This window comes from Balaenoptera physalus, assembly GCF_965194825.1.
Source record: "Balaenoptera physalus genome assembly, chromosome: 14".
In the NCBI taxonomy this organism is placed as follows: domain Eukaryota; kingdom Metazoa; phylum Chordata; class Mammalia; order Artiodactyla; family Balaenopteridae; genus Balaenoptera; species Balaenoptera physalus.
In genome coordinates, this window is record NC_138893.1 from 85,537,578 (window position 1) to 85,563,574 (window position 25,997).

The 25,997-nt window shown below is 56.1% G+C and overlaps 1 protein-coding gene across 3 annotated transcripts in view; it reads right to left on the reverse strand.

Moving 5' to 3' along the window:
- Positions 1 to 25,997, reverse strand: part of UNC5B (unc-5 netrin receptor B) — an 86,419-nt gene that overhangs the window by 5,889 nt on the left and 54,533 nt on the right. The window contains exons 2-14 of one of the 3 annotated variants that reach the window (XM_082424441.1): positions 16,572 to 16,796; positions 11,951 to 12,094; positions 11,385 to 11,488; positions 9,871 to 10,051; positions 8,948 to 9,115; positions 7,994 to 8,158; positions 7,749 to 7,781; positions 5,636 to 5,830; positions 4,903 to 5,292; positions 4,185 to 4,272; positions 3,152 to 3,320; positions 2,759 to 2,992; positions 525 to 674 (exon numbers count right to left, since the gene is read on the reverse strand). In XM_082424441.1, the coding sequence (XP_082280567.1) occupies positions 525 to 674; positions 2,759 to 2,992; positions 3,152 to 3,320; positions 4,185 to 4,272; positions 4,903 to 5,292; positions 5,636 to 5,830; positions 7,749 to 7,781; positions 7,994 to 8,158; positions 8,948 to 9,115; positions 9,871 to 10,051; positions 11,385 to 11,488; positions 11,951 to 12,094; positions 16,572 to 16,796 (2,246 nt within the window). The remainder of the gene's footprint in view (positions 1 to 524; positions 675 to 2,758; positions 2,993 to 3,151; positions 3,321 to 4,184; positions 4,273 to 4,902; positions 5,293 to 5,635; positions 5,831 to 7,748; positions 7,782 to 7,993; positions 8,159 to 8,947; positions 9,116 to 9,870; positions 10,052 to 11,384; positions 11,489 to 11,950; positions 12,095 to 16,571; positions 16,797 to 25,997) is intronic. The other 2 variants (XM_082424440.1, XM_082424442.1) reach the window with 2 other exon arrangements.

Genomic DNA, 25,997 nt, shown 5'->3' on the forward strand with positions numbered 1-25,997 from the left:
GCCTGCCCTGCCCTCGGGGAATGGAGGCGGAGGCAGGTAAGGGGGCCAGTCTCAGGGAGGGTTGGGACCTCTCCATCCAGGTGGGCAGAGGAAGAGGAGCTGGGCAAGGGCCCTTCAGTTGAGAAAGGGAGTATATGGGTGAGAAGGCACGAGTCTGAATATGTGACTGTGTGTGTGCATGTGCCTGGGTCTGGCAAGCCTCGTGGACTCAAAGGTGTCACACAGATGGGCGCGTGCAGAGGGATGTGACCATCAGAGATTAGTTTGGACAATCTGCCAGCCATGAACGCTCTCAGAGATGGTAAGGTCTCTTTAAAGATGACGGGTACAGACATTTGTGTGGGGGAGTATGTGACAGGGGTGGCAGGGGGAGGGAGACAGAGAGAGACACAGGGATGGGAGTGGGGACCAAGGCTGCAGGACCGAGGGAGGAGGCAGGGAGGGGAGTTGGACTTCTCTGGGCAGCCCCCCAAGTGCGCCCCTCCCCAACTCCATCCCTCCCCCTCCTGCGGCCCAGCGCTCACCTGGTACTTGGCCAGCAGCTTGCTCCTCCAGTGGGCGTGGGGCATGTCGTGGAGGGAGAGGCGCAGGTTATGGTAACTGTCCTTAAACAGCAGGGGTTTTGGCTCCTCCACTAGGTAGCCACCCAGGGTTCGCTCCAGCTCCAGCACCTCCTGTGGGCCAGGGAGCAATGAGAAGGGGGAGCCCATCACATTTGGCCAAAGGGCCCTTTCCTGCTGCAAGTTTGGGGCTTGGGGACACACGTGGGCAGAGGGAACTAGGCTGTAACATTGAAGGCAGGGAACCATCTGAGCCACAGGGCTGGGATTTGGTAAGTGCTCATAGAAGACTTACTGTGTGGATAGATGCATGGATGAATGGATGGAGGGAAAAATAGATGGATGAGTGGACAGATGGTGGGGCAGGTGGATGGATGAATGGCTTTACAGATGACTGAATAGATGGACTGATGGATGAATGGATAAGTAGATGGATAAATAGATGGGTTGACAAATGGATGGATAGACAGATCAACAGACAGACAGACAAAATGATGTGCAGATGAATATACAAATGGATGGGTATAGAAACAGAAGAACAGATGGAAGAAAAGATAAATGCGTGGATGAGTGAGGGCTGGATGGACCGATAAGATTATGGACTAAATGAATACACAGACAGATGGGCAGAAAGTTGGATGGATGGATGGATGCATGGATAGATGGGTGAATGGATAGATGGGTGAATGGATGAATGGATGGACAGACGGATGGATGGGGATTGAATAAATAAAGATGTTAGCCAATGCCATCAAGCCAATATGTGGCAACTTCCCTCTTGATCTCCATTCCATTCTCTGACTATAACTAGATGTTAGCCAATGCCCTGATACCAAGGGATCCAGGCTGCAAGAGCATTTCCCAGGAGCCTCTAACCTATTATGGGCCTCCTGCAAGTTCAGGTCAGCCTGGTCCCAGCAGAAGATACTCACTCTCCCACAAGGCCTTTTAACCTGTGTTGCATCAGTCGGCAACTTGGAGTTTGAGACAAGTCACATGAGACTGAGAGGCAAAGGAGATAGAAAGGCCCACAGATCGTGGGCGGGAGGAGGCCTGGAGCTACAGGAAAGGAGAAGGCTTCATAGCAGCAGGGGATGGAAGGATGGAGAAGGAAAAGGGGTTTAAATAGGGCCAAGGCTCTGTGCTCTTCCACTGTTTGTCAGGATGAGACTGAGATCCTGGGAACTGGTGGGAGGGCTGGGCAGAGAATGGACAGGGTCTCAGAGGCTGGGGGGACAGGGTGGTACTAACACCTGCCGTTATCAGGTTCTAGGTGCTAAAATCTGGTCCCTTCACTTTCTCTCTCTTCCTGCCCCGAACCCCTTCTCATCTGCCGTGCGCGCCCCTCGCTTAAGGGCACTGTCCGTTCTTTTGCACACACTAGGAGCTTGGCTGTCAGCCGCCCCCCTCCCCCTCCCCCTGTTCCTCCCATCAGTCACTGTTTCTGTCCATTCTACTGACTAAACAGACTCCAGGCCCCTCTCCAGCTGCTGTCACTGTCTGTTGTCCAAGGTCCAGCTGCAGCCTCCCAGTGTGTCTCCCTGCCTCTTGTCTACCCATCCCCGCTGCGTAGCTTTCAAAAGAGCACCCATGAACAGGTGTCCACCGGGTCTCTGCCCCCGCCCACTGGATAGGTTCCAAATTCCTTGCCATGACCCTAAGGCTGTTGGGAGGCTGAGCCCTGCCTGTCTCTCCAGCCCCACCTCTCACACCCCTGCACGCTTTGGCACACAGAACAACACACCTGCCTCTGCATAAGCCGCTCTGTCTCCTGGAGTGCGCTTCTTCCTTCTCTGCCCAGCACTCCCACCTGTCCCTTGGAGCTTAGGTCTAAGGTCAGCCCTGCTGTGAAGCCTTCTCAGACCCCCTCCCCAACAACCAGGACCTGCCAGCCCCTCCCAGGCTGATGTTCCCTTAGCCCTGCATCAGTGATCCCCTGGTCTGTCTCCCACCTCTAGCCCGCAGCTTGGTGAGGGCAGAACTGTGCCCAACTCATCTCTGTATCTCGAGGATCTGATGCGATTTCAATGTTTGAGGAACAAATGAATGACTGAATAAGGCTGATGGTGGCAGAGGGTGCCTGGCAGGTACCATGATCCTGAGGAGGGGGATACTGCAAGGTACCATGCAGCCGGCCGGCTGTGGGTGAGGTACCCGCAGTGTGCAGGCCTGTGTGGGTACCCATGGCCTGGCCTTACCTTCAGTGCTACGGGCGTGTCCTCCAGGCAGTAGACCCTGAGGCTGTACTCCAGCGAGGTGCAGAGGGCGGGGGCGAAGATGGCCAGCTGGAGCCGCTTGACTGCCGAGCGGGAGTAGGACTCACCCGTGAAGACGTAGGTGCCCAGCTGGTCCAACAGGATGTGGCAGGACCTGGCCTCCAGCTGGCAGTAGCAGGGGGTATTAAGGGTCTCCTCATCCAGGGTGACCACCTCCTGCAGGGTGACAGTGGGGGTGAGGTGGCTGCATCAGCCAAGGCCCTGGAGAGGGTCCAAGCAGGTTAGGCCAGGAAGAAAGGGGCTTCCTCTCAGCTCCCGACACCTCCTGGGGCAGGTTGGGTTAGGGGACCTGGCCCCCCGGCCTTGGCTCCTCACCTCCCAGTGGCCCTGGTGGGCCTGGGTCTTGAGTTGGAAGATCCAGTCACCGGCACTGACTTCAGCGCAGTGTGGCAGCGTGAGGATGACGGGGCGGCACAGCAGGAGCCCCGTGGGCCCGCAGGTCACCGAAGGGCTCAATACTGTCTGGGTCCCTTCCGAAAGTGGGCTGGGGTGGGGTGGAGGGCAGGAGGGAGGCAGTGAGGGAGCGGTGCTGGGCCCCCCGCTCTGCCCCAGCTCCTGGGATGGGAGAAGGCAGGACTGCACCCTGGGGGCTCCCAGAGGCCACGGGTTAAGGAAAAATGGCACCGGCCTTGAGATCGTTTCTAAATTTTTGCTATTACTCTGCAATATTCTCATAGCCAAATCTTTGCTCCCATTTTCAAAGGTTCTGCACTCCAGGGATGTTGTGGATAGGTGCTGCTAAAGTGCCCTCTGGAAAGCTGGTACCCATCCACGCTCCCACCGACGCACCGTGGGAGGGCTGTGTTCCCATTCTCTCACCAGTGTGAAGGTATTACGACATCTGAAAATATCTTTGCAAGTTGATGAAGCAAAAAGACTTCCAGTATCTTATGGCTGTCTGAATGACTGTTTCTGTGACTACAAATTAGGTCAAAGATTTTCTCATAACCTACTGGCCGCTATGTGTGTGTGTGTGTGTGTGTGTGTGTATAAGAGAGAGTGTGTGCGAATCACTTGTTCATATCCTTTGTCCATTTTTGTACTGAGATGTTCAGTTTTTCTTATTGGTCTCCCAAAGCTCTTTACATAGTTAGGATAGTAGCCCTTTGTCATACTGTAGCCAGCTGGTCAACTGGCTTTCAGTTTTACGGTTTGTTGTGCTGGTTTTGCACGGTTTAAATGTGAACATAATAAGATATAGCAATGTCTTCCTTGGAGAACAACCTCTGGCCTTAGGATTGGACTTGGAAGGGGAAATGGTGACATTTGAGCCCAAGGTGGGCAAGCAGCAGGGAAAGAGAGGCCGAGGAGGGGGCAGCCGGGCTGGGGCTGGGGTCTCTATACTCACAGGGTGTTTTCTGCCTTGTTGATGAGGAGGTACATCTCGTAGAACTTGCCCTGGGGAATGGCTCCATTGGGCACCAGCAGGCTGACCCCTAGGGGGAGAGGGAGGTCAGTAGGGAGGGGCTGGAGGGAGTCCAGGAGCTTAGAACAGGGGATTGGGAGTTGGCCCCCATCTTGGAGCAGGGAGAGAAAGACATCTGAGCTCCTGGTGGTCACCAGCAAGGAGTGGGGAGAGGGGACTGGGTGCAAGGAAAGGCCAGGTCACTGACTGCAGAGGGGCTGTCAAGTAGCAGCACAGGGGCCGCTGGCATTGCGACGGGGTGTAGAGATGGGGCAAAGACCTGGAGTCTGAAGGTGCAGTGCCAGCCCCAGCTAGCTCAGTGTATGACGCTGGGAAACTGTCAACTCTGGCTCTGCAACCTGAGCTGGGCAGCCCTGCCTTTCCAACAGCACTCTGTAGGTTTGTTGACTACATTGGGGTATTCTTTCCCACTCACCAGATGGTGAAACTGAGGTTTAGAGAGTTCCCCTGCCCTTGTGAGGCAGAGGCAGGACTGGACTCCAGGTCTTCTATTTTATAATCACTTCTTCCCCTTGGGCCTCACTTTCCCCATCTGTGAAATGGGACCAGGGAAGCCCTATCTTCTGCTGGGTGAGTGTTGGGACTGTCTAGAGGGGACATGCTGAGGACAGACTGATGGGCGAGCAGAGCAGGGACCCACCTGTGTCGGGGATGCTGAGCCTCCCGCCCAGGCAGCCAAAGGTGCCGCTGACACTGCTCCCCGGGTCACGGGGCATGCCCAGGAGCTGCTGGGAGCCGAGGCTGGCACTGCGCAGGTGCAGGAAGTGGGCATCCCGGGCAAAATCACCAGGGTACGTGCCGGGTGGCAGGACTCCCAGCAGGTCAGCCCCGTCTGCCAGGCCTGGCCCAGAGCTGGTGGTGCTAGAGTTGTAGACCTTGATCTTGAGGTTGGGCAGGGGGTCCAGCAGGGGTGAGTTGGTCATTGGGATCTTGTCAGCCGAGTCCTGCAGGGCGTACATGGGCCCGCGGTAGATGCCCGCACTGGCAGTGAGGTCCGGAGGCACAGATGGGTGCAGGAGCTGCGGGTTGTCTGCAGGGCCGGGGGGCTGCAGTCAGACCAGCCGTGCCTCGCTGGCCCCGTCCCACCCTCTGCACCTGCCGGGGGGCCTTCTTTTACAAAATCCTACCCAAACATCCAGCTCTGAAAAGGTTCCATTGCCACCTGTGGCAGGAAGCTTAGGGACTCACCACCTGGGTTACTTCTTTCCTGCATCTCTCTAACCAAACTCATCCAGTGATCTTTAGAGAAAACTCTAGGAAAACCTCTTGAGGGAGTCAGGAGCCTCTGCTCTGGTCTGGCTGGTCTGGCTGGCTGCCACACCCCCTGGGAACCCTGCCTGCACCCGCCACCCCAGGCGTTCCCAGGTCCTTACTGGGCCTCGCAGTCTTAAAGTTGACTGGGTGGAAGCCGCCAGTGAGGGCGGCGGACGAGTCGGTGATGTCGGTGTCGAAGTCCCGGCAGTTGCGGCGGTATACGACCACGCCTACCACCACGAGGACGACCACCACCACGAAGATGGACACCACAAGGCCTGCGTACAGCGCCACATCCCCCGAGGACTCCAGAACTGCGGGGACAGGAGGGCTGAGTGAGGGCCAGGGGGCAGAGACCCTGGCCCTGAGGGAGCCAGAGATTCCCTTGGTCCCCGGGGAGAGGCAGGGCCTGGGACAGACTGGTGCTGTGCTAGGTTCTAATCTGAGCCCTGCCAGACAGGCTGGTGACCTCAGGCAAGCCTTGAAACTCTCTGAGCATCAGTCTCTATAAGTAAAATGGTCTAAATGTCCCTGCCCCCCTGCCCTGCTTCCCTCCCCGTGTGGCAAGGAGAGGCAAAGGGACTCCTGGAGTTAACACTCCCAAGAGTTAACTCATTGCTCTCTGCCCAGGAGGTGACAAGGCGCCTGTGGCTCAGTCACGGGACCACTAAGTGTCCTCTCAGAGCTGGGATTAAGACCTAGGGCCTCACTAGCAGCCTGCAGCAATCCCTATAGGACCCAAGGCCCTGGTTCCCAGAAATCTCTGCAAGTAGCCGCTCTGAGCTCACCTTCCATTCTGTGCTGAGGGCAGGAGGTGGGGGGTGGGGGATGGAGGGAGAGCAGGAGGAGGGGAATGAGATGTGTGGCAATGGGATGGAGAGGAGGAAGGAAGGGGCTCAGGGAGGCAACCCATGTCGACACTCCCCGCCCCCAGACAGGCTGCTGGGCTGGAGAAGGCCCAGCTCTGGGTGAGGGGCAGGTCAGGCTGCTGCTCAGCTAGAAGTAACTCCACATAGCTAGGCAAGGAAGTGTCGGGGTCCAGAGGCAGGGTCCGAAGCAGGGCTGTCCAACAGAACTTTCTATGATGATGGCACATCCCGTGTCTGCACTGTCCCCCATGACAGCCACTAGCCACGGGTGATTATTAAACAATTAAAATGTGGCTGGCTTGACTGAGGAAATGAGTTTTTAAATATATTTATTTTCAGCTAAGATAAATACAATTTTCAAGCCACACGTGGCTAGTGGCTACTACACCGGACAGCACAGCCTAGCCAAGACGGCTGCCCTTCCCCCTTGTTTCCTTTGGGATCTCCGGGAAGCCCCTGTCCACTCCCTCCCCTCCCCAGGGAACCTCGGAGAGGAAGGCCCGCTTTCCTTCCTGGTGGTGGCCTGAGCTTCAGCAAAGTAGGGCAGGGCCCTCAGCCCTCATTTTTGCCTGCTTCTATCACCTTCTGGACCCCCATCTCTCCTCATTCTTGGGCTCCCCAGGAGAGCTGCCGGAGAAGGTCCCCAGGGCTGGGCTCCCACCTCTCTGGGGGCTTTGCCTCATGACATCGTCACTAATCATGGGGGTCACTTGCCTGGTGATTTACAATATCTAATCAGTCACCAGTCTGGCCCCCCTGTGAGTTGCACTGAAGGCCTCACTACTGATTTGATAATTCCAGAATTATTTGGAAACTGTGGTTTAATTACCACACGCCAATCTGCCCAAGCAGCTTTACTGCAGCGGAGCATAGCCCCTGGGGGATGGGTGATGAGCCCCCAGGGTCTGACGCAGAGCAGCGGGCATCCCAAGGACCTAGGAGGCTTCAGTCGGCTGCTGGGGGCACAGTGAGGGGCACCAGGAGGGGCAGGTGTGGGCCTGCTTGCTGGCCCCCTCCCACAGAGGACAACCAAGGGGTGGGGCTCGGAGCACCAGCTCTGGCCAAATACTTAGGTTCGAATCCTGGCTGGATCCTTGGGTATCAGTTTCTTCTCCTATAATGGGAGGGGTCAGGATGGCACCCTAGGGCCTTTCTGTCAGCCGAGGGTCTGCCTGTCTGACTGTGATGAAGACCATGCCACATGCAGCGTCAGGTGCTGGGAACCCCGTGGAGGGCTGGTAGTGGGCACCTTCAGCTCTCCCTGCCCCTCGCCCTGCCCTGCACCCCACCCCCTGGAAAAGCCAGCCGAGGAAAACCAGGGATCCCCCCAGAGGAAAGAGAACAGCCATGAAATGGGACTTACGGTGGCTTTTGGGGTCACTTAGAGTTTTCTTATCTGTTGAGGGAAATAAAGGGAAAGACAATGACACAGATGGCAGGGTAAGGGTGGTAGAGGAGGTGATGGGGAGATGCATGGATGAGATGACAGAGTGGCAGGCGGGCAGGGGCCCCGAGGGGCTGCTCCAATGCAGGCTGGGAGGGGGGGGCCGGGGGGCCCTTATCTGGCTCCAGAGCCCCCACCCTGGGCCCTGCCTTCCAAGGACTCACTCTGCACGCACAGCCCGTCGGTGCAATTCTTGGAGTCAAGGAGGGTCCCGCTGCAGTCCCGGCCTCCGTTCTGGGGAGGGGGCGCCATGCACTCGCGGCTGCGCCAGTGCGCACACTCGGTGCTACAGGCCGACCACTTGCTCCACTCCGTCCACGCGCCATCGACTGTGGGGACACAGCACGTGGTGCATGGGGACATGTGCATGCACAGAATGCACACACAGTTATGTGTGCACAACACAGCAGTGCATGCACACACACACACACACACACACACACACACAGTGCAGCAGGGAAAGAGGAACCCAAGACACACGCATGCCATCCAGAGAAATCCATGCCTCATGCCAGTGCAGAGACAGGAGCACCAAGTGGGCGAAGACAGCCCAAATAGACACATAAGGTCACTGACGCAGATACAGCCCAGGGCACAAGTGTACACAAAGAGGTACAAACCCAGGGTGAACAACACCACATCAGTCACACAAACATGTCACCAAAGAGAGAGAACACAGACCAACCGATGGGGCCACAGAGTAACACAGAAGGAAGAGAGGACTGCAGCAAGGTAGGGTCAGCGGCCAGGTGTGTCTAGCAGTCAAGGGCAGGAGCACAGGCTCTCTGACCCCAGGAGCCTCTGGGGCCCCGGCCTGGGGGCTGACGCTGAGAACCCTTGGCCTGGAGAGCAGACCACCCGCCCCTCAGACCGCAGCTCAGAGCCTCTGCCTCTGTCTCTCCCGCAGCCCAGGGCAGAACAGGAGGTCAGCAGTCAGAGCATTCAGTCCAGCCTGGTCAGCCAGCTGGGGGGCCCGGGACAAGCACCTTCTGCCCCCACCGTACCCCGAAGGGGAGAGATCGGCTGTCCTGACTGGCAGACACCAGAGCACAGAAGGCGGGGCTGGGGCTGGCGTGGGGCTGGGCGTGGGTGGACTGCCACCTGGCCGGTGGCCTTACCTGGGCACACGGTGGTGCAGGCAGTCTTCTGGAAGGCCTGGCCCTCACAGAAGGCGCCTCCATTGAGTGGGGCGGGGTTGGTGCAGGTCCGTGTGCGCTTCTGCCAGCCGCGGCCACAGCGGTTGGAGCAGGGTGACCACTCAGCCCAGCTGGACCAGCCGCCGTTCACTGCAGGGGTAGCAGTTGTCAGCAGGTTGGCCTGGCTCTTCGCCCCGTGGGCCCCCCAAGCCCCATCCTCCAGCCATGATGAGGCGCCTCTGCTGAGGCCTGGTCCTTCCTAGTTGGACCCCTCCTGCCTCCAGGGCTGGTGACTCAGATACCAGCGGGCAGACCTGGGCTGCATCTGTCAGCACCAGAGGCGACCCAGGAGGTCATTGTCTATTCCCCACCCCATTGTCCAATGGCAAACAAAGGTTCAGAGAGGGCTGACACTTACACAAGGTCTCCCCATGAGTAATGGGGGGCTTGGAACTGGAACCCAGTACAGGGCTCTTTCTACAACACTCATTTCAGCCATGGCTCTGGCCCTCCCGCCCAAGGGGACAGCAAGGAACAGCTGATGGGCCTGAGCAGTGGTCCTTAACTGCTAGAACAACAGGCTTGGGGATGGGGATACCGACTGGGCACTGCCTTAGCCCTGACTCTCAGAGAACTGGGTCTTCCCCTTCAGGGATAAGCAAAGGGCCTGAGAAGGGGCAAGTGCTCCTGGCTGGGGACCCAGGAGTCCCTGACTTCGCCACTAGCTTTGCTGTGTGACCTTGTGAAGGCACCTCCCCTCTCTGGGCCTCCTCTTCCTCCCCACCTGTTCACCAAGGTCCTGCTGGCTTCCGGGTAGGGAAGGGTCAGCTGTATAGCCCCAGGCTCTCCCCCTCCGTCGGCTGTGTCCTCCCCCGCCCCCCCCCCCGGCCCACTCTGGGCCGCACCATAGACAATGATGGTGGCGGTGGTGCTGCGGCGCTTGGCCACGATGTTCTTGGCCACGCAGGTGTAGTTGGCCGTATCTGACAGGCGAGCCTGGCGGATGATGAGGTTGTGGTCGATGGTGAGCAGGAAGTTGGTGTCCTGGGTGGGGTCAATGATGTCCTCGTTCTTGAGCCATTCCACCTGCAGGGGCAGGGTTGCAGCTGTGAGGGCCCAGGGCCCAATCCCCTGCACTCTGGGAGTGGGCCCTCTCTTGGGGGGAAGGGAGGCCTGACCATAAACAGGACTGCAGTTCTAGCCATGTCCACCCACGGTGGTGACACAGGGGGCAGGGCCTCCACGGGCCAGGCACTGTGCTGGACACTACAGAACACAGTGGTTAAGATGACCACCCACCAGCTGAGTGGCCTTGGGAAGGGACTTCCACTTGGCCTCAATTTCATCAACTGTAAAATGATATTTAATAGCACTACCCATAGGACTACTGTGAGGATGAAATGAATCAGTATATGGAAAGTGTGGAGGCCATGCCTGGCTCACGTTAAGTATTGATACTAAATAAGAACATGTCGTCATCATTAACTCTGCAAACCGACTCCCTTAGCCCGGGTGAGAGGCCTGGCAGGTGATTAAAAACATGGTTCCTGGTCTGGCAGACCTGGGTGTGCAAATGCCAGCTCTGCCACTCACTAGCTGGGTCACCCTGGGTGACCGCTTCACCTGTCCCAGTGCTGTGTTCCCAGCCATAAGATGGGATGACAATACCCACCTTGAAGGGTTGCTACGAGGACCAGCGTGCCGAGTGCCAGGCACATGTGGGAGCCACGAGGGGTAGCTATTACAGAAGGTGTCTGTCTGAGCTCATTTCCAGATGGGGGCCTGGGCTGGGGGGAAGCTAAGTGATTAGAGCAAAGGTTCTGAGCTGGAAGCCCAGGGTTCCATCTTCCCCAATCCTGTTCTGAGGTCCCTGGCAACAAAGCTGAGACGTTTCCCCATGCCCTGCTCTGACTAGAGGACCACCAGTGCAGGGAGCGGGAGAGAGGAAGCAGGTCTGGAACACAAGCAGGGCAGTAAGAGGACAGGTGGGCATCACCCAGGGATGCACAGGCCATGTGGTGCAGGAAGGGGTGATCAGCTTGTGGGCTGAGTTTGTGCTCAGACGCACGTATTATGATACACATAAAGCTGGGGCCTTGGGTTCTGGGTGGGGTGGGGGAAAATGGTGTATATGGCCACTTCTCTTGTAGGAGATTGAGCCTGGGGTCAACCCAAGGAGCCCTAGGGGTTCCTGCCCCAGCTCTGCCCCATCCTGTGGGGTCATGCCTATGGAGGGCCCAGCTGGGGTCTGGCATGTGCCGAGTTCTACAGAGGTTGCAGTTCCTTTCTCTGTCTCTAGCCTTGATATCCCCATCTGTGAAATGGGAGGGCTCTGGAAGGCTGAGGCATTGTGGCTGGTGGTAAATATCATGCCTGGCTGGCCTCTGCCATGCCCAAAGTCCCCCATGTCCCCACTCACCTCAGCCACAGGCACCCCCTCTGGTGGGCGGCATTGCAGGAGAACTTCATGGTCCAGGGGCACTTCCTTGCCCAGAGGCTCCTGATCGAAGTTCTTGCGCAGGTCTGGGAGAAGGAAGGAAAAGTGTTCCAAGGCACAGTCAGGCGGTGCAGGGAGGAGGCCAGTCAGGCAGAGCTGGATCCTGAAGGGCCCCATTCTAGCCACTAGGTGGCAGTGCACACCAAGAGAATATTCACAGAGACACCTGGCCTTTACCTGGAGAACTTTTCCAAGATGGGGGCCTCACCAGGTGGACTCGCGGGAACAAGCTTCCCTCCCTGACTCTGGGATCCTATGCACATGGTGACCGGGGATGGTGAGGAAGCTGGCAGCTTCCTTATATAAAAGTAGGCAAAAAAGGGCCGTTAGAAATCCTGGGGCCAAAGGTAACACAGGTTCTGGGTCATGGAGCCTTCTGAGCTGGCATCCCTGTGCCCTGATGTCTGCGTGTGGAATTCTCTCCCCAGGATCCACAGGGAAGGGAAAAGGGCCCAGGAGAATGGGGTGAGGGTGTCAGGGTGGCGTACATGCAATGCGGACATAGGCCCGGCGACTCTTGGTGGTGCCCGCAGAGCTCCAGGCCACGCACTGGCACCAGTAATCCTCCAGCCCAAACAGCTCCTCCACCTGCTGCCGCGACACCTCGATCTGCACCTCTCGCACCTGCAGGCCTGGGAGGAGGAGAGACACGCCATCAGGGGGCAGGTCTGAGGACAGAAGACACTGGACATGGGACCATAATATCTCTCTCCTTTCCAACCCCCCGAGTCCTGTGGGCTCCTCTCCCAAGTGCCTCACGTTTCCATTTTTCTCATCTCATCTGCCTTGAGCCTGGCCCAAGCCACCATTGCAGCTCACCTGGAAACTCAATGGCTAACCCAAGCCCTCTGCCCCCATCCAATCAACTTTCCACCCTGCAGATAGCTCTTCAAAAGGCACAAATGGCATGTCATTCCCCTGCTATGTCTCCAGTCATCCCAGTGTAAAGACCCAGACCTTCCACGTGGCCTCCAGGCCCTGCATGATCTATCCACTGCAGCCTCACCGGGTGTCTTCCAGGCCCTCATGTTTTCCTGGCCTCTCTAGCCACAGGGCCTTTGCACATCCAGTCCCCTGCCTGGAACTCTCTTCTGTCCTTTCTGTGTCCAGTGAACTCCCAGTCACTGTCAGTTTTGGGCTGGGCCTCACTTCGGAGGGAAGCCCCCTGATGCTGGCCCACCCCCACCAGCTGTCAAAGTACCGCTCAGCACTCCCACAGCTGCACTGGACAGTGGTCTGTGCAGTTATCATTCCCCACCCAGCCTGATTCCCTCATGGCACTGACCATTACCTGGAACTGTATTATTTATTGACATGTTCATGTGTTAACTGTATCTCCTGCAGGAGAATGAGGTGGGGCTTTGTCCTGTTCACTGCCATGGCCCAGGGCCTGGCACAGACAATGGGCTCAACAAATATGAGGCAAGCATGTGGCCTCTCTCTGGTCATGGCTCAGGAGCCTGTGGGGCTGGAGTTGAGGGAAGGCCCCTCTTCCTGGGAACCCCAAACCTCTCAATGACTCCCTGCTAGGGCCCAAGGGCCTCCCTGAACGACTGGATCCACCAGCCCACAGAGAAGGAATCACTCACTCTTTGCCAATCCTCCCTTGACAAAACCCTCTACGTTCAGGAAAGGGATGAACCCTCCTGGATGAGGGCACCCATCCGAAGCTCCTCCCCAAAGCTTGTGGGAGAACTGTAAGGCCTCCTCCACCAGGAAGCCCTCCCTGACTACCCCCGTGGTCTCGGAATTCCTAAAGCTATTCCTCCTCGCCATCATCTGAGCTCATCCTCTCATTTGCAGCTAATGGGGACAACAGTGTCTTGATTTCCTCTCATGGTTGCTTGTGGGTTCTGATAAGCCCCTCAAGGGCGGGACTGTTGAGTGTACACATTGTAGTCCTGTGGCATGGTGGTTAGGTGGAGGGCTGGACTGCTTCTTGACAGGTTTGAATCCTGGCCCTACCTTCACTCCCCAACTGTGTGACCTTAGCTGAAGTTACTTAGCCTCTTTGAGCCTCGGTTCCCTCATCAGAGTAAAACACTCAGGGTAAATTCTAAATGAATCATGGCAATTACAGCACCCAGCCCAGGCTGGACACAAATCTAATCTGGCAGCTCATCTGGATCTCATCCAGCCCCTTCCTTTTACATCTGGAGAAACTGAGGCTTGGAGAGGGTAGGTGGCAGGCCCAAAGTCCCAGAGCAAGTTGCCAGCAGAGCTGAGATCAGCTATCTGGCGTCCTGCCCCAGTTAGAGCTCTGCCCAGTGATGAATGACACCTCTCTGGACCTCTCCCAGTGAAATCATTGCCTTAACTCTCCTGCATCCTGAGGGAGGGGGGCCCTTGCACTGGGAGCCCAGACAGTGAGGAACCCCTCCTGGTGGCCAGGGATCTAAATTGGAGGGGGCTGGTGTTTGCTGTGGGTGGAGCACCAGGAGGGAAGAGGCTTCTTGGGGGACAGGAGCCCTGCCTGCTGGCAGTGGCTGCCTGAACTGCTTGCTCTACAAGCAATGCTGCATGGCCCGGGGCAGGAGAGTGGGGCCCTGCCCTTTATCCACCAGGCTGGGAGCCTGGAGGAGTGGCCCCTCTCAAGGGGGTCATCCATCCAGAATGTTTCAGGAGCACCCAACAGCTGGACAGATAAACTACCACCCAGCAGGGCTTGACACCGTGGCAATGGTCACCAGCAGGCAAAGAGGAGGACAGGGGCCTTTGGTCTCCCAGACTTGGGCCCCAGACTAGGTGTCCCCCTCAGCATGATGGCCAAGTGGCAGGCAGTGCCTGGACCAGGACACCCAGAGTTGGGCTGCCTGCCTTGACCTGGCATGAGCTAGTGGGTGGGCTCGTCCCGCCTCTTTTGGCCCCCATCCTGTTTTCAGGGCTTCAAAGAGTGCCAGGGAGGGCTAGGGGTGGGGAGAAGGAGGAACCAGCCACACTGCTGCCAAGGGTGTGGCCTGCTGGACCACTGTCCATTCTTTGCAGCTAATGGGGACAACAGTGTCTTGATTTCTAGGGCTGGCAGGACTTGTGTGCCTGGCAGCAGGGGAGTAAGAGCCACCCTGTTACTAATAATCACAGGGTCTGTGAGGGGCCCTAGCAGGATACACTGTCCCCTTGCCCTGCAGGGCCAGAGGGGCTCAGGGGGACAGAGAAGTAAGAATAGGTTTCAAGAGGAAAGAAGCCAACAAAAACCCAGAAAGAAGATGGAGGAAACAGGTGTTTATTGAGCACCTGCTGGGTCCTGGCACTGTGCTCAACACTGTACAGGTACCACCTTGTTCCATCCTCACCAAGACCTGTTAATATCCCAGTTTACAAAGAGAGAAACTGGGGCTCAGAGAGGTTGAGTGACTTCCTCAGGGTCACACAGCCAGAGCATGGGGGCAGCTGGGATATGGGTTTTTTTTCCTTTTAAAAGTTTCTTTTTTGGAGAATTCCCTGGTAGTCCAGTGGTTAGGACTCCATGCTTTCACTGCCGAGGGCGCAGGTTTAATCCCTGGGTGGGGAACTAAGATCCCACAAGCCGTGCGGCGTGGCCAAAAAAAAGAAAAAAAAAATCAGATAAAAAATCCTTTTCTTGGGACTTCCCTTGTGGTCCAGTGGTTAAGAATCCGTCTTGCAATGCAGGGGACGCAGGTTTGATTCCTGGTCAGGGAACTGAGATCCCACATGCCACGGGGCAACTAAGCCCGTGCACCACAACCGGAGAGAAGCCTGCGCACGGCAACGAAGAGCCGGCACACTGCATCCAAGACCTGATGCAGCCAAAAATAAATAAATAAATAATTGCTAAAAAAATCATTTTTTTATTTTTAGATTTTTGAGTGAGAATGAGACTCCAACTCTAACTTTTAAAATTCTTGAAATTCTTTAAAATTTTTGGTAAAATATACATAACCTACAACTTACCATTTTAACCAATTTTTATGGTACAGTGTTGAATGACATTAAGTACATTCTGGGGTATGATTTTAGCCTGAGTGGTTCTGAAATCTGTCAGCTTGTCACAGAAAAATAGAAGTTGAAGGAGGAAGAAAGAAGGAGAGAGAGTGAAGGAGAGTATGTTAGGGGAGAGACACAAGAATGAGACTGAGGCAGAGAAAGAGAGAGACATAAGGGAAAAAAGACAGACACAAAAGGAGACAGGGATGAGAAGGGAGAAGCAGGAGAGACAGAAGGAAAGAAGAGAGGGCTGAAAAAGGAGGAGAAAGAAAAGGTCAGGGAAGAGATGGTAAAAACGAAATCAAAGCCAAGGCAGGCTCTGGGGCAAAGGAGCCACCCCGAGCCTGGGGTCGGTTGGGGCTGCCCAAAGCTGGCCGCCCGCAGGTGACCTGCAGTGGGTAGCCCCCCTCCCTGGCCTGAGCTGGGGAAAGGATTTCCACCCCCGAAGGTCCTGTACTGTAAACAGGGGCTGGGCTCTGGGAGATGTGAGGAGCCCCAGGCTCTGCCTCCTGCCTGGGGTGGGGGGCCCCCAGGGACCTGCACACATCCCACGCTTCCTCCTAGTTTCCCAAGCTTCTGCCACTCTCCTCTCCTGAAGGACTTGGGCTACATCCTAGCACCACCTCTATGATTATTTACTTAATATTTCTGGCCTTTTTTAAAAAACCTAAGCCAATTGATTTCTATGAAGGAAGCGTTGCATCATTACTGTGAACAAAAACAGTATCACTTCTCACCAACACAGAGGATCTGTGAAACTAGCGATGGTCTAGAATTCTGGTTGGGTGTTGGGGGCAGGGCTGCGATACAGAGCAGGCTCCTCTTCCTTAAACAGCAAGCACAGCAGGTGCTGGGGGAGCAGGGAAGAACCCTAGTCCTCGACTGGACCTGCTCTCTGATGTAACCAGAGGACGGAAGGAAACTGGAAAAGGGAGCTAGCTCTCAGCAAGGGATTTGGTGCTGTTTCACCTGGTCACCCAGTCAGACAGGGCAAGCGGCCAAGCCTTGGGGAAATACTGGTCCAGGGTGAACTTCAGAGGGGACACTGAGACCCGGGGGCACCGTGGCTGTATGAGTTCTCACGTGGAGCCAGGGTGGAGCCAGGCCCAGGACCCTCTGGGTCTGGGGTGACCCGGGGGTGCCCGGCGAGTGGGGTGGGCTCACCGGTGGCCTCGTCCAGGCTCTCCTGCGTGACGTGGTTGTTCTGGCTGACCCACTCGCCGTTGCACTTGAAGTAGATCTGTGTGGCGGGGAAGGCACGGCAGCGCAGCTCCACAGGCTTGTTCTTCACGATGTAGGCGTCCTGCGGCTCCCGCAGGAAGTGGGGCAGCGGCTCTGCTGGCGCCGACGGGAAGGAGTCTGGGAGCACCTCGCTGCCAGAATCAGTGCCTGCAGAGGGTGGAGGGTGGGAGGGCTCCATGAGGTCACAGGCTGGGAGGCCTGGGTCCCCTCCATCCCTTGGGGGCCCTGGCAGAGAGAGGAGGCTGGGGGAGGAGGAGGGGTAGGCAGCTGAGGAGACCTGCTGGGACGCCCTCTATGGCCTGGGCGAGGTCTGACACTCCTGTGGCCTCCGTTTCCCCACTGTGACCTGCTTTTAAGAGGCTGTGTTTTGGAGCCAGTCCCAGCCCTGTGATGCTGTGTGATTCTACTTTTTTACAGATGGAGGAGTCAGGGTGGACCAGGGAGGTGAGGTGACCCATCAGGGCAAGGACACCCCTCTCCAGCCCTCACCACCGGCCCTCCCCAGCCTCCCTCCAGTTTCCCACAGCGATGCCACAGAATGTGAAGAGCTGGAAATGGGCCTGAGGCTGGAGCTCAAACCAGGCCGGCTCTGCCCCGAAGCCACAGCTGCCCTGTGCAGCCCCAGCCAGCCAGGTTGATGGAAGCAGGGAGACAAGTCAGGGCCCACAGGGGCGAGGGTGGGCTGAGGTGGGGTGGCAGCACCAGGCCTGGGCTCCCTGGTGCCTGTTCCCAGAGTGCCGCCACCTCCAGGAAGCCCACGGCAGGCAGCAGCATGCAGGGGAGACCACCTTCCCTGCAGCCTCCCCCCAGACCCTCCCTTCCTCTGGTCTGTGGCTCTGATCCACCCCCTTTGCCTTTCCTGCTTCAGCCAAATCCACACCCTCAGCCCTATGGATGAGGGCACTTGGGAGGCTGGGAAGGCAGTGAGGCTGTGCCGGCGGCCATCTCCTCCCGCAAAGGGGCCAGATGGAACCCCTGGCCCCGTCCGGCTCCCTGGAAAGAACAGCACCTCGGGAGGTGAGACAAACAGGAAGGGAGAGGGGCCTGGCCACCACCAGTGTGGGGAGGGAGGGAAACCAGGCTGGGCCAGGCTACTGGTTTACAATCCACGTAGGAAAATTGACTTTCCAATGCCAAGCCCCAAACAATCAGGTGGCTGGGGACAAGCGGCAGGGGGCTTGTCCTCCTCTGCTAACTGCTCCCGAGGAAACAACGAATTAAGCTGCAGGGGTGCATGTGTCTGCCCAGCCCCTCGCCAGCCTGCCGCAGTCCTGTCACTGTCCCAGCGCTCCAGTCCATCAAGTGGAGCTGGGGCCCCAGGAGGCCACGGGTTAGACACGCTCAGCGCTCGGGAGCCCCTCTATGGGCAGAGGGGCCAAAGGGACACATGGTTCTTCAAGAGCAGAATGAACAAAATGTGCCTAACATGCTTTCTCAGTGTCATCTCCTTGTGGATCACGAGCTCCTGCTAAGACGGGGGCTCTGAGAAAATGCATGGGTTGTCACTGGCTCCAAGCTCTGGGCTGTGGGTGGGGTATGTGTGCGTGGCCTGGGGGACCGAAGGGGAAGCCAGCAAGAGAGAGGATGAATCCAGCATGTTCCCTGTGACCCATGGAGAGCCCTTAACTCCGACCTCGTTACTTTGTCTATGAAGAGGGCAGGAAAATGAGCACTCTTCCTCTCTCTGGGATCTTTTGAGGATCATATGAGATAAACATGCATGAGTGCCTAGGAGGAGCCTAGGTACAAATTGCTGCATCAAAATAGCAACTAATGCTTCCCTGGAATTAACTGCTATGTTTTCAGTTACATAGTTAACTTACCTAATTCTTGCAACAACTTTGTAAGGTATATTATATTGGTCCCCAGTTTACTGATGGGGAAGCTGAGGCTCAGAGCAGTTAAGCAACTTGCCCAAGATCACACAGCTAGCAAGAGGCAGAACCAAGGTTTGAACCCAAGAAACCAGACCTCAGCGTTGCCCCGGGCTCCACACTGCCTATCTTTGGAGTAGCTCCATAACACTGTGGGTGTCCCCATACCTGAGATTCCTAATAGACCCTGACACTGGCCGGGTCTCTGCAATTACGGGGGCTCTCTCATCAAAGGGCCAGCAAGGCCGGGACTGTTTTTCGTGTTTCAAAGCTGGGGAAATTGAAGTCCATCAAACTGATGCAAGGTCACCTGGTTAGTGGGCATCCAAACTAAGAACAGCACCGAGGATTCCCAAGGCCAGGCCAGGGCTCCCAAACACCTGCTTTCCTCTGCCAGACAGGGAGACACCTTCTCTGTAGGTAAACTGGCAGCCCCTAGGGTCTGGGAATGTGGGCAGTTGATGGCGAGATGACACAGTGCCCAGGGAGCTGGACATGGGTCTCCCGGTGGCTTGAGAGCTGCTCACTGTGGCCCTCCTGCCAGGCGGGCAGTTCTAGGGAGAGTAGGGTGGAGCCAAGAGGACTCCATGCCCACCTCCCACCACCAGCATCCCTGCTTCAGTCTCAGGCCTGAGGAGTGTAGGCCAGGGCTCAGGCTTCAGACTCAGACACCCCAGGGTCTGAACCAGTCCTGACTGGCCTCAGGCACCTCATCTGTGAAATGGGGGGACTGGACCCCCCTCTGGGGATGGCGGCCATGAGAGCAGGTATATGGGAACCCACGGATGCAGCTGCAGGCTTGCCCTACCTTCTAACCACACAGCCCCCAGCCTCCAGGTGACGGCCGCCTTGGCTCTCTGTGGCAATGTGGGCTGCATTTATGACTTTGTTTTATAACCCTAATGTGGCTCATTTACAAAGCAGGCGGAGACTTGACTGAAGAAAGTCAACATTAGACATCCATTAGGGCAGGAGGCCCAAGTCTGGCGGCCCCGTGCCCCACCCTGCCACCCCACCCCTCCTCTCAGCCCTGGCACGAAGACTCAGCCCTGGTCTTGGCAGGAAGACGGCTGGGCGTCCTCATCACTGCCTCCCTGTCATTCAGGGCAGTGCTGGGTGGATCTCTATGCAGCCACTGCCCACTTGCCCACATCCCCATCCCCCAGACGTCCTGCAGGAAACAAGGAAGCAGCAGCAAGAGCCGACCTGAGATTCTTCCCCACAGGGACCACCATGGACTACGTGCTGGCCGGCACACAGTAGGTGCTCAGTGAACACAAATTAAAGGTGTGTGGGAGGTGCTGCCAGGGCCTGGGTAGTGACTGAATTGGGCCCCTGTCCTGACCAGTGGACACGTCCCCTCCTCCTTGGCCCTGGCTTGGGCCTTAGAGGCTGAGGAAGGTTCTGCAGGTGTCCTGGAGGGGGGCCACCTGAGCCTTCCCTCTCCAGCTTGGAGGAGGAAGAATCATGAAGTTGGGGTACTTCCTGGGTACTCCCTCTGCCAGAGGCCTTCAGAGGGTATTTTATATTAACTCACTGAGTCCTGCGGCAATCCTTGACAGAGGTTCCCAAACTTTTTTGGTCTTTAATGTCTTGGTAATTTTTACCCAGTAATTTTACCCCAAGGCCAAAAGAAACTGCTAGTGGTTTTGTTTATTAAGTAGTTAGATCCAACCAGCTTACGTGTGTGTAGGTGTGTGTGTGTATATCCTAACAACTTAGTATCCATTAGGAAAAATAATACACGTAAATTGAAAGAAAGGTAATATTTGTATTCCATTCCTATATAGCCACAATGACTTATAATGGGGATATCTTGGAATCATAGTGGACATTGCTACCCTCACAGTTTGTCTCAGAGCACTCCCAAATGCCAAATTCCCAGCTTTGCAAAGGTATGGTGCCATCTAAAGGAAAGAAGTGTGTGTGACGCTGAAATTGTAAGCTATCTTGAGCTAGTAGTTGTTGTGGTATCTGGCAGCTGTCCGGTATTGCTGTGTTTCCATGGAGATTAAAAATATCCCACAGCACCCCCTGTAGCATCCTAGAGTGCCTGGGCACACAGTTTGGGAACCACATCCCTTTGGGAACCACATCTCTATAAGTTAGCTACTATTATTAACCCCATACTACAGATGAGGAAACTGAGACCAAGAGAGTTTAAGTAGCTGATACAGGGCTATAAAGCTAGTATGCAGCAGAGCTGGGGAGACATCCAGACAGGTAGACACCTGAATCTGACTTCTGAACTGGGAATTGGCATTTATGTCCACTATTTGCCAGATGCTTCAAATAGTTCATCTAATTTACTCCTCACACCCCCCAAGGTGAGCAATATCTTCCCATGTTACAGATGAAGACATGGGGCATCAAGGGACTTGCCTGAGGTCACCTGATCAGCGGGAGGAAGCCAGGCTTGGAGCCGTATCCCTCGGTCACCTGTCTCCCTGGCTTCACTATTACTCTCCCCACTGCCCCGTCTTCACAGAAGAGAATAAAACACCTAGGAAAAGGTCCCCTAGGAGGAGGAGTCTTTGCCACTGCCAGGCCAGATATGAATTTCCCCCTGGTGGGAAAATGGCCCACATAAAGTGTGTTTTTTTCCAATAGCAGAATTCATTTGAACCTATAGTTGCAAAAATGCAACCTGCCTTTACAGCTGCATACACGAATGGCCTAGCTAATCCAAAATGAAGGTATGAAAGAGAACGCATCCCTGCACAGATGTAACCAAAGATGGTCAAACATAGGAAAAGAACCACTGAAGTCAGGAGCCCTGGGTTTTCACCCCAGCTGGGGATTGGCACTGCTGTGTGGCCTTCCTCTCAGGCCTCGGGGCCTCCATCTGTCAAATTGGGAAGTTGGTAGAGCCAATCTCTTGAGCCCCACTCTGGTTCTCACACTTTGAGATTTGAAGATGCCTGATGGGGAATCTGTTAATGTAGGACAGGGCACTGTTGGGTAAAGTTTTTCTTCACGAAGCGAATTTGCTTAAAGTGGGGTCACCTTTCTTGCCAGTGTTATTCCTGGCGCAAAGACCCAGCACCTACTGGGATTCTAAGGCACAGTGTTGGGGGGAGGCTGGGAGGGAGGAGGAGGAACTATTTGCTGCTGGGCTCTGCCAACCGTGACACAGCCCACCCACCCTGGCCTCGGATGAAAATGACCACTGGAGTCTCTCTGGTGGGCACCATTCAAACCCTCGCTTCTCATTTACCTATTCCTGCCTGTATGGGGTGTCTTGTCAGCGGGGCTCACTTGGATGCACTGAATCACAGGGATAAAGGTTACTGCAAGGGCCATCTCGTACGACATCCCCCTGCCCATCAACTCCGTATCCAACCTTGACTCACATACCTCCAGGGATAGGGAGCTCACCACTGCCTTTCTCAGCCAGGCTCTCCTTTAGACAGATCTAACAGAAAAGCTTTCCTTACTTTCTGCTGAAATTTGCTGTCAGAGGCTCCAGCCATCGCTATAATTTCAGCCTCTGAGGTTACACAAAACAGTGAGTTTCCTCTTCCCCACGACAGCGTACCAGCCTCTGAAGGTTGCGGCCTGCCCGCCCTGGCCGTCTAGCCTTTCTTTCAAATATTCACAAGACACCGTTTTGCATCTCCTCACCACCTGGCTTCCTCATGGGCAAGTTCCATTTTGCTCACAATGTGCTTAAAATGTAGGGAGGGGAGGTGACCAGGGTGGGGGTCTGGTGGCGCCTCCCTGCTTCTGGCAGCTCAAAGGCTCCTTGGCAGTTGTGGGTGGTTGCTTCTAGAAAGCAGGGAGCACACCACACAGTTCTTGGTGTCCCCCATGGGGTCCAGGACAGGGTACCCGTCCCCTGGGACGGGAGTGGCGCTTGCAGGACAGAGCGAGGAGTCTGAGCCCGGTCTCCACCCGACAGCAGGACCCGTGCCAGGCTGCATGCTCCTTCCCAGGGGCTGGGCCTAGGCAGTGCCTAGTGTGGAGACACACCTGGCAGGTGGGAGGTCCTGATGGGGTGGAAGTCAAGGCCACGGGCTTATTTAAGAGGTACCAGAATCTAAGCCACTAGAATAAGCAGAAGCCAGGGGCCTTGGAGATGAAAGAAGTGGGTTCAGGACAAAGGTAAAGAAACCATATTTCCCAGAACTACCCCTGAGAGGAGGGGGAGACTAAAACTACAGCGCTCAGACATCCCTGGATGGGAGACTGTCACTAGTTGCTAGGGGAGGCCAGAGGGGTTGTGCTTCCCTTACAGTGACCCTGAGCCTGGGGCCCAGACGGGACTGGCGCGTGGTGGAACGGGCTGGCCTGAGAGCCAGCAGACCAGCTCCAACTCAAATCCTCACTCTGCCACTGAGACCTTGAGAGGGCCTCAGTTTCCCCATCTATGAAGAAGGGGCTAATAGGTACTGCCCTGTCAGTTTTGAGGTGTTGTTGTGAAGTCAGCTGAGAAAACAGATGCAAATGTGCTCTGTTAACTGGGTAGAGCCCATGCCCCAGGGAGAGGCACCAGACAGGAAAGCTTCTCCGGCTGAGCCATGTGTGGGGAGTCCTGAAACCCCGCACCGGCAGCCTCCTCGGCCTATAGACACCTGAGCCCCTGTAGGCCAGAAGCACAGCAAGTCTAGTGCAGAGGCACCCGGAGCCCTGTTCTACCAGCTCAGAGAGGGGAAGTGACCAATGCAACATCACACAGCAAACTAACAGCCAAGCTGGACCAGAGCCCCATTTCTGGTTCACGGCTGAGGCGGGAGACAGCACAGCATGGCATGGCTATGGGTAAAAGCTTGGGCTCTGTATTTTCCCATGCCTGGGATGGAAACTCACTACCATCCATCTCAGCCAGGTCCACCCCTGGCCAATAGGGCAGAGACCTCAGAGGCTGCAGTGGTTTAGTAGAGAAGGCCTCGATACCCCTGTCCCCTGGTTTTTGTCCCCAGGTGGGTGACAAGGCCAGGCCGGGGACACCCCCCATCCCGGGCTCAACTGCAGGGGGTGGGCATCTGTAGCTGAGCAGGGCTGGCTGGTGCGAGGCGGTGCCCACACTGAGGAGCAGGACTCGGAGGGGAGAATGGGGGGCAGGCGGGAGGTGAGGGAGAGAGAAACGCCCCACGCTGGGCACATTTATCATCAGCAATCACAGTCTAGCCCCTGGACACCGGCTAATTCTCGCCAGACTTGACCTCCCACTGCATGGAAAATCTCTTCCATTCACTGTGAGGTGGATGTGCTCAGTGGGGAGTGGGGAGAGAGCGGGGAGAGGAGCCCACTTATTATTATGTTTTAAAAACACACAAACCCCACATGGAAGGACCCCTCCCTGGACACAAAGCCCTTCATCCATCTGGCCCTGGCTTCTGGCGGCTGTGGAGTTCAGGCTGGGGCCCCCTCAGAGATGGTTACAATGGCCGTTACTGGTGACAAATGGGGGATGGTGGGCTTGGGGGGGCGCCGAGTTCTTCCTAACAAAGAAGGCCCCTTGCACAGCCCTTTTCCCATACCCTCTGCAGACCTGCCCATGCCCATGATGTCACTTCCTCTGCTGGCCACAGGAAGCAGCCTCACCAAGATGGCCAGCTGGGGCAGGAGCCTGCATCCTGAAGGGGTGTCTGGCTGATCCTGAGAAATCTTTCCCCTGGAAGGACTTGGGACAAGTGAAGGATCTGATGGGAGTCTGGGGACGAGGCCCCAGGGCAGGTGCAGAGCCCTGGCATGAAGCCCGGGCCCCATTTTCTAGGGGTCACATGGCTTACAAAACAGAGAGCGGACACTACAGCTCCTGCGTCATTGGTCTATCCGCAGACTCTCAGTGGTACCTGGGGAAGCTGTATTCCCACCGGCCCAGACCCTCCCTTCAGACCCTTCCTCTGGCCACTGGGTTCCCTCGGCCTGGGCCTCAGTCCCTCTAGGGCCAATTTTTAGTTCCCCTTCCAAGTCCTATTCACTGTGCCTGGAGGTCTGGGCCCTGAGAAGGGGGCATTCTGCTTCCCCTTCTTCTCTTAGACAAGGAACGCAAAACCCCCTCATCCACCACCCTCCAGATAATAACCATTTATCCAGCACACAATGTGATAATAAACATCGACAATATAATAATCCTGTGAAGTAGGCGTTCCACTTCACAGATGAGGAACCTGGGGCTCAAAGAAGTGAAAAGACATGCTCAGGCTCTCAGCTACCAAGAAACAAAGCTCTTCCCATCAAAGCACAAGGCCTCCTTTGGCCCACGATGCCCCTGAGGGACCAGCAGGCGGCAGCTATTGTTTTGCCCATTTTGCAGATGAACAAATGAAGTCTCTCCAGAGTTCGCTAGATTGCTGAAGGGGAAGAGGGTCTCAGCTTCCTGACCCCAGCACTTGGCCCCCCTTCCTCTGTGGGCCTGACAAGTCTTGGACTTGTATGGGATGCCCCAGCCAAACAGAGATTCATCCTAGCCTGGGAAAGGCCCGCTGGTAGCCTGGTGCAGCCCCTAAGACGTCACACTCAGACACACATGCTCACACCAGCAGACCCACCCACGCCCTGCTCAAGGTCACAATCCACAACCAACTCCCCTGGACACCCAGAGAGCCCCAACCAGGCTGGGACAGTGGCTCCTTTCTTAGGGCTGCTGATGTCAACTTCAAGGCAATGGCAGTGACTCTGGCCTGTGGGGGACCTGCTATTTTATTTGGTCATCTCTCCCCCATCCAGAGTTGGGATGGGGTGAGCTTGAGTTGCAATATCAGACTCCACCAAACACCCAATAGCTTAGGTCCCCACATGGGGAGACCCCCCTTTCCCTCCCCTGCATCCAACCCATGATGCTGCCAAACCCTGATGCTGCCAGGTAAACCTTCAAGATGTGCTTCAAACTCCACGACTGCCCACCACCACCTCCTACCGTCTCCAAGCCCACGTTGCCCGGCCCAGAATCCCTTCACTGTGCTCCCTTCTTCCCCTCTTGCCCCCTCAAATGCACTCTCCTCACAACAGCTGGGGTAATCTTGTAAAATACAAAAAATCACTCCCCTGCTCACACCCTCCAATGGCTTCCATTTGCACCTGGAATGAAGTCTGAGCCACCACCGAACCCCCAGACTTCAGAGGCTCCAGGCCACCCAGGCGTGCTTCCTGCCCTTGTACATGCCTGGTTTATTCTCACATCAGGGCCTTCCCTGCTCTCTCCTTCTGAAATACACCTCTCCCCGCCCATCTCCTGATATTCCTGGGCTGACTCTCTGTCACTGAGATCTCAGCGCAAATACCAGTGCCACCTCCCCCGTGAGGCCCTCCCTGACCACCCAGTGTAAATACACCATCCTTGATGCTATCTTCACATTGTCCTGGTTTGTTTGTTTTTCTTGACAGTGTTCATCTCTCTCTGGAATTACCATCTCCATGTACTTGATTGTTTGATGTCTGTCTGGACAGGTCTACTCTCTGGAAGGCAAGCTCCTTGAGAGCCTGGAAATCCTGTTTGCTCGTTTAGCTGGGCCCACTGAGGACACAA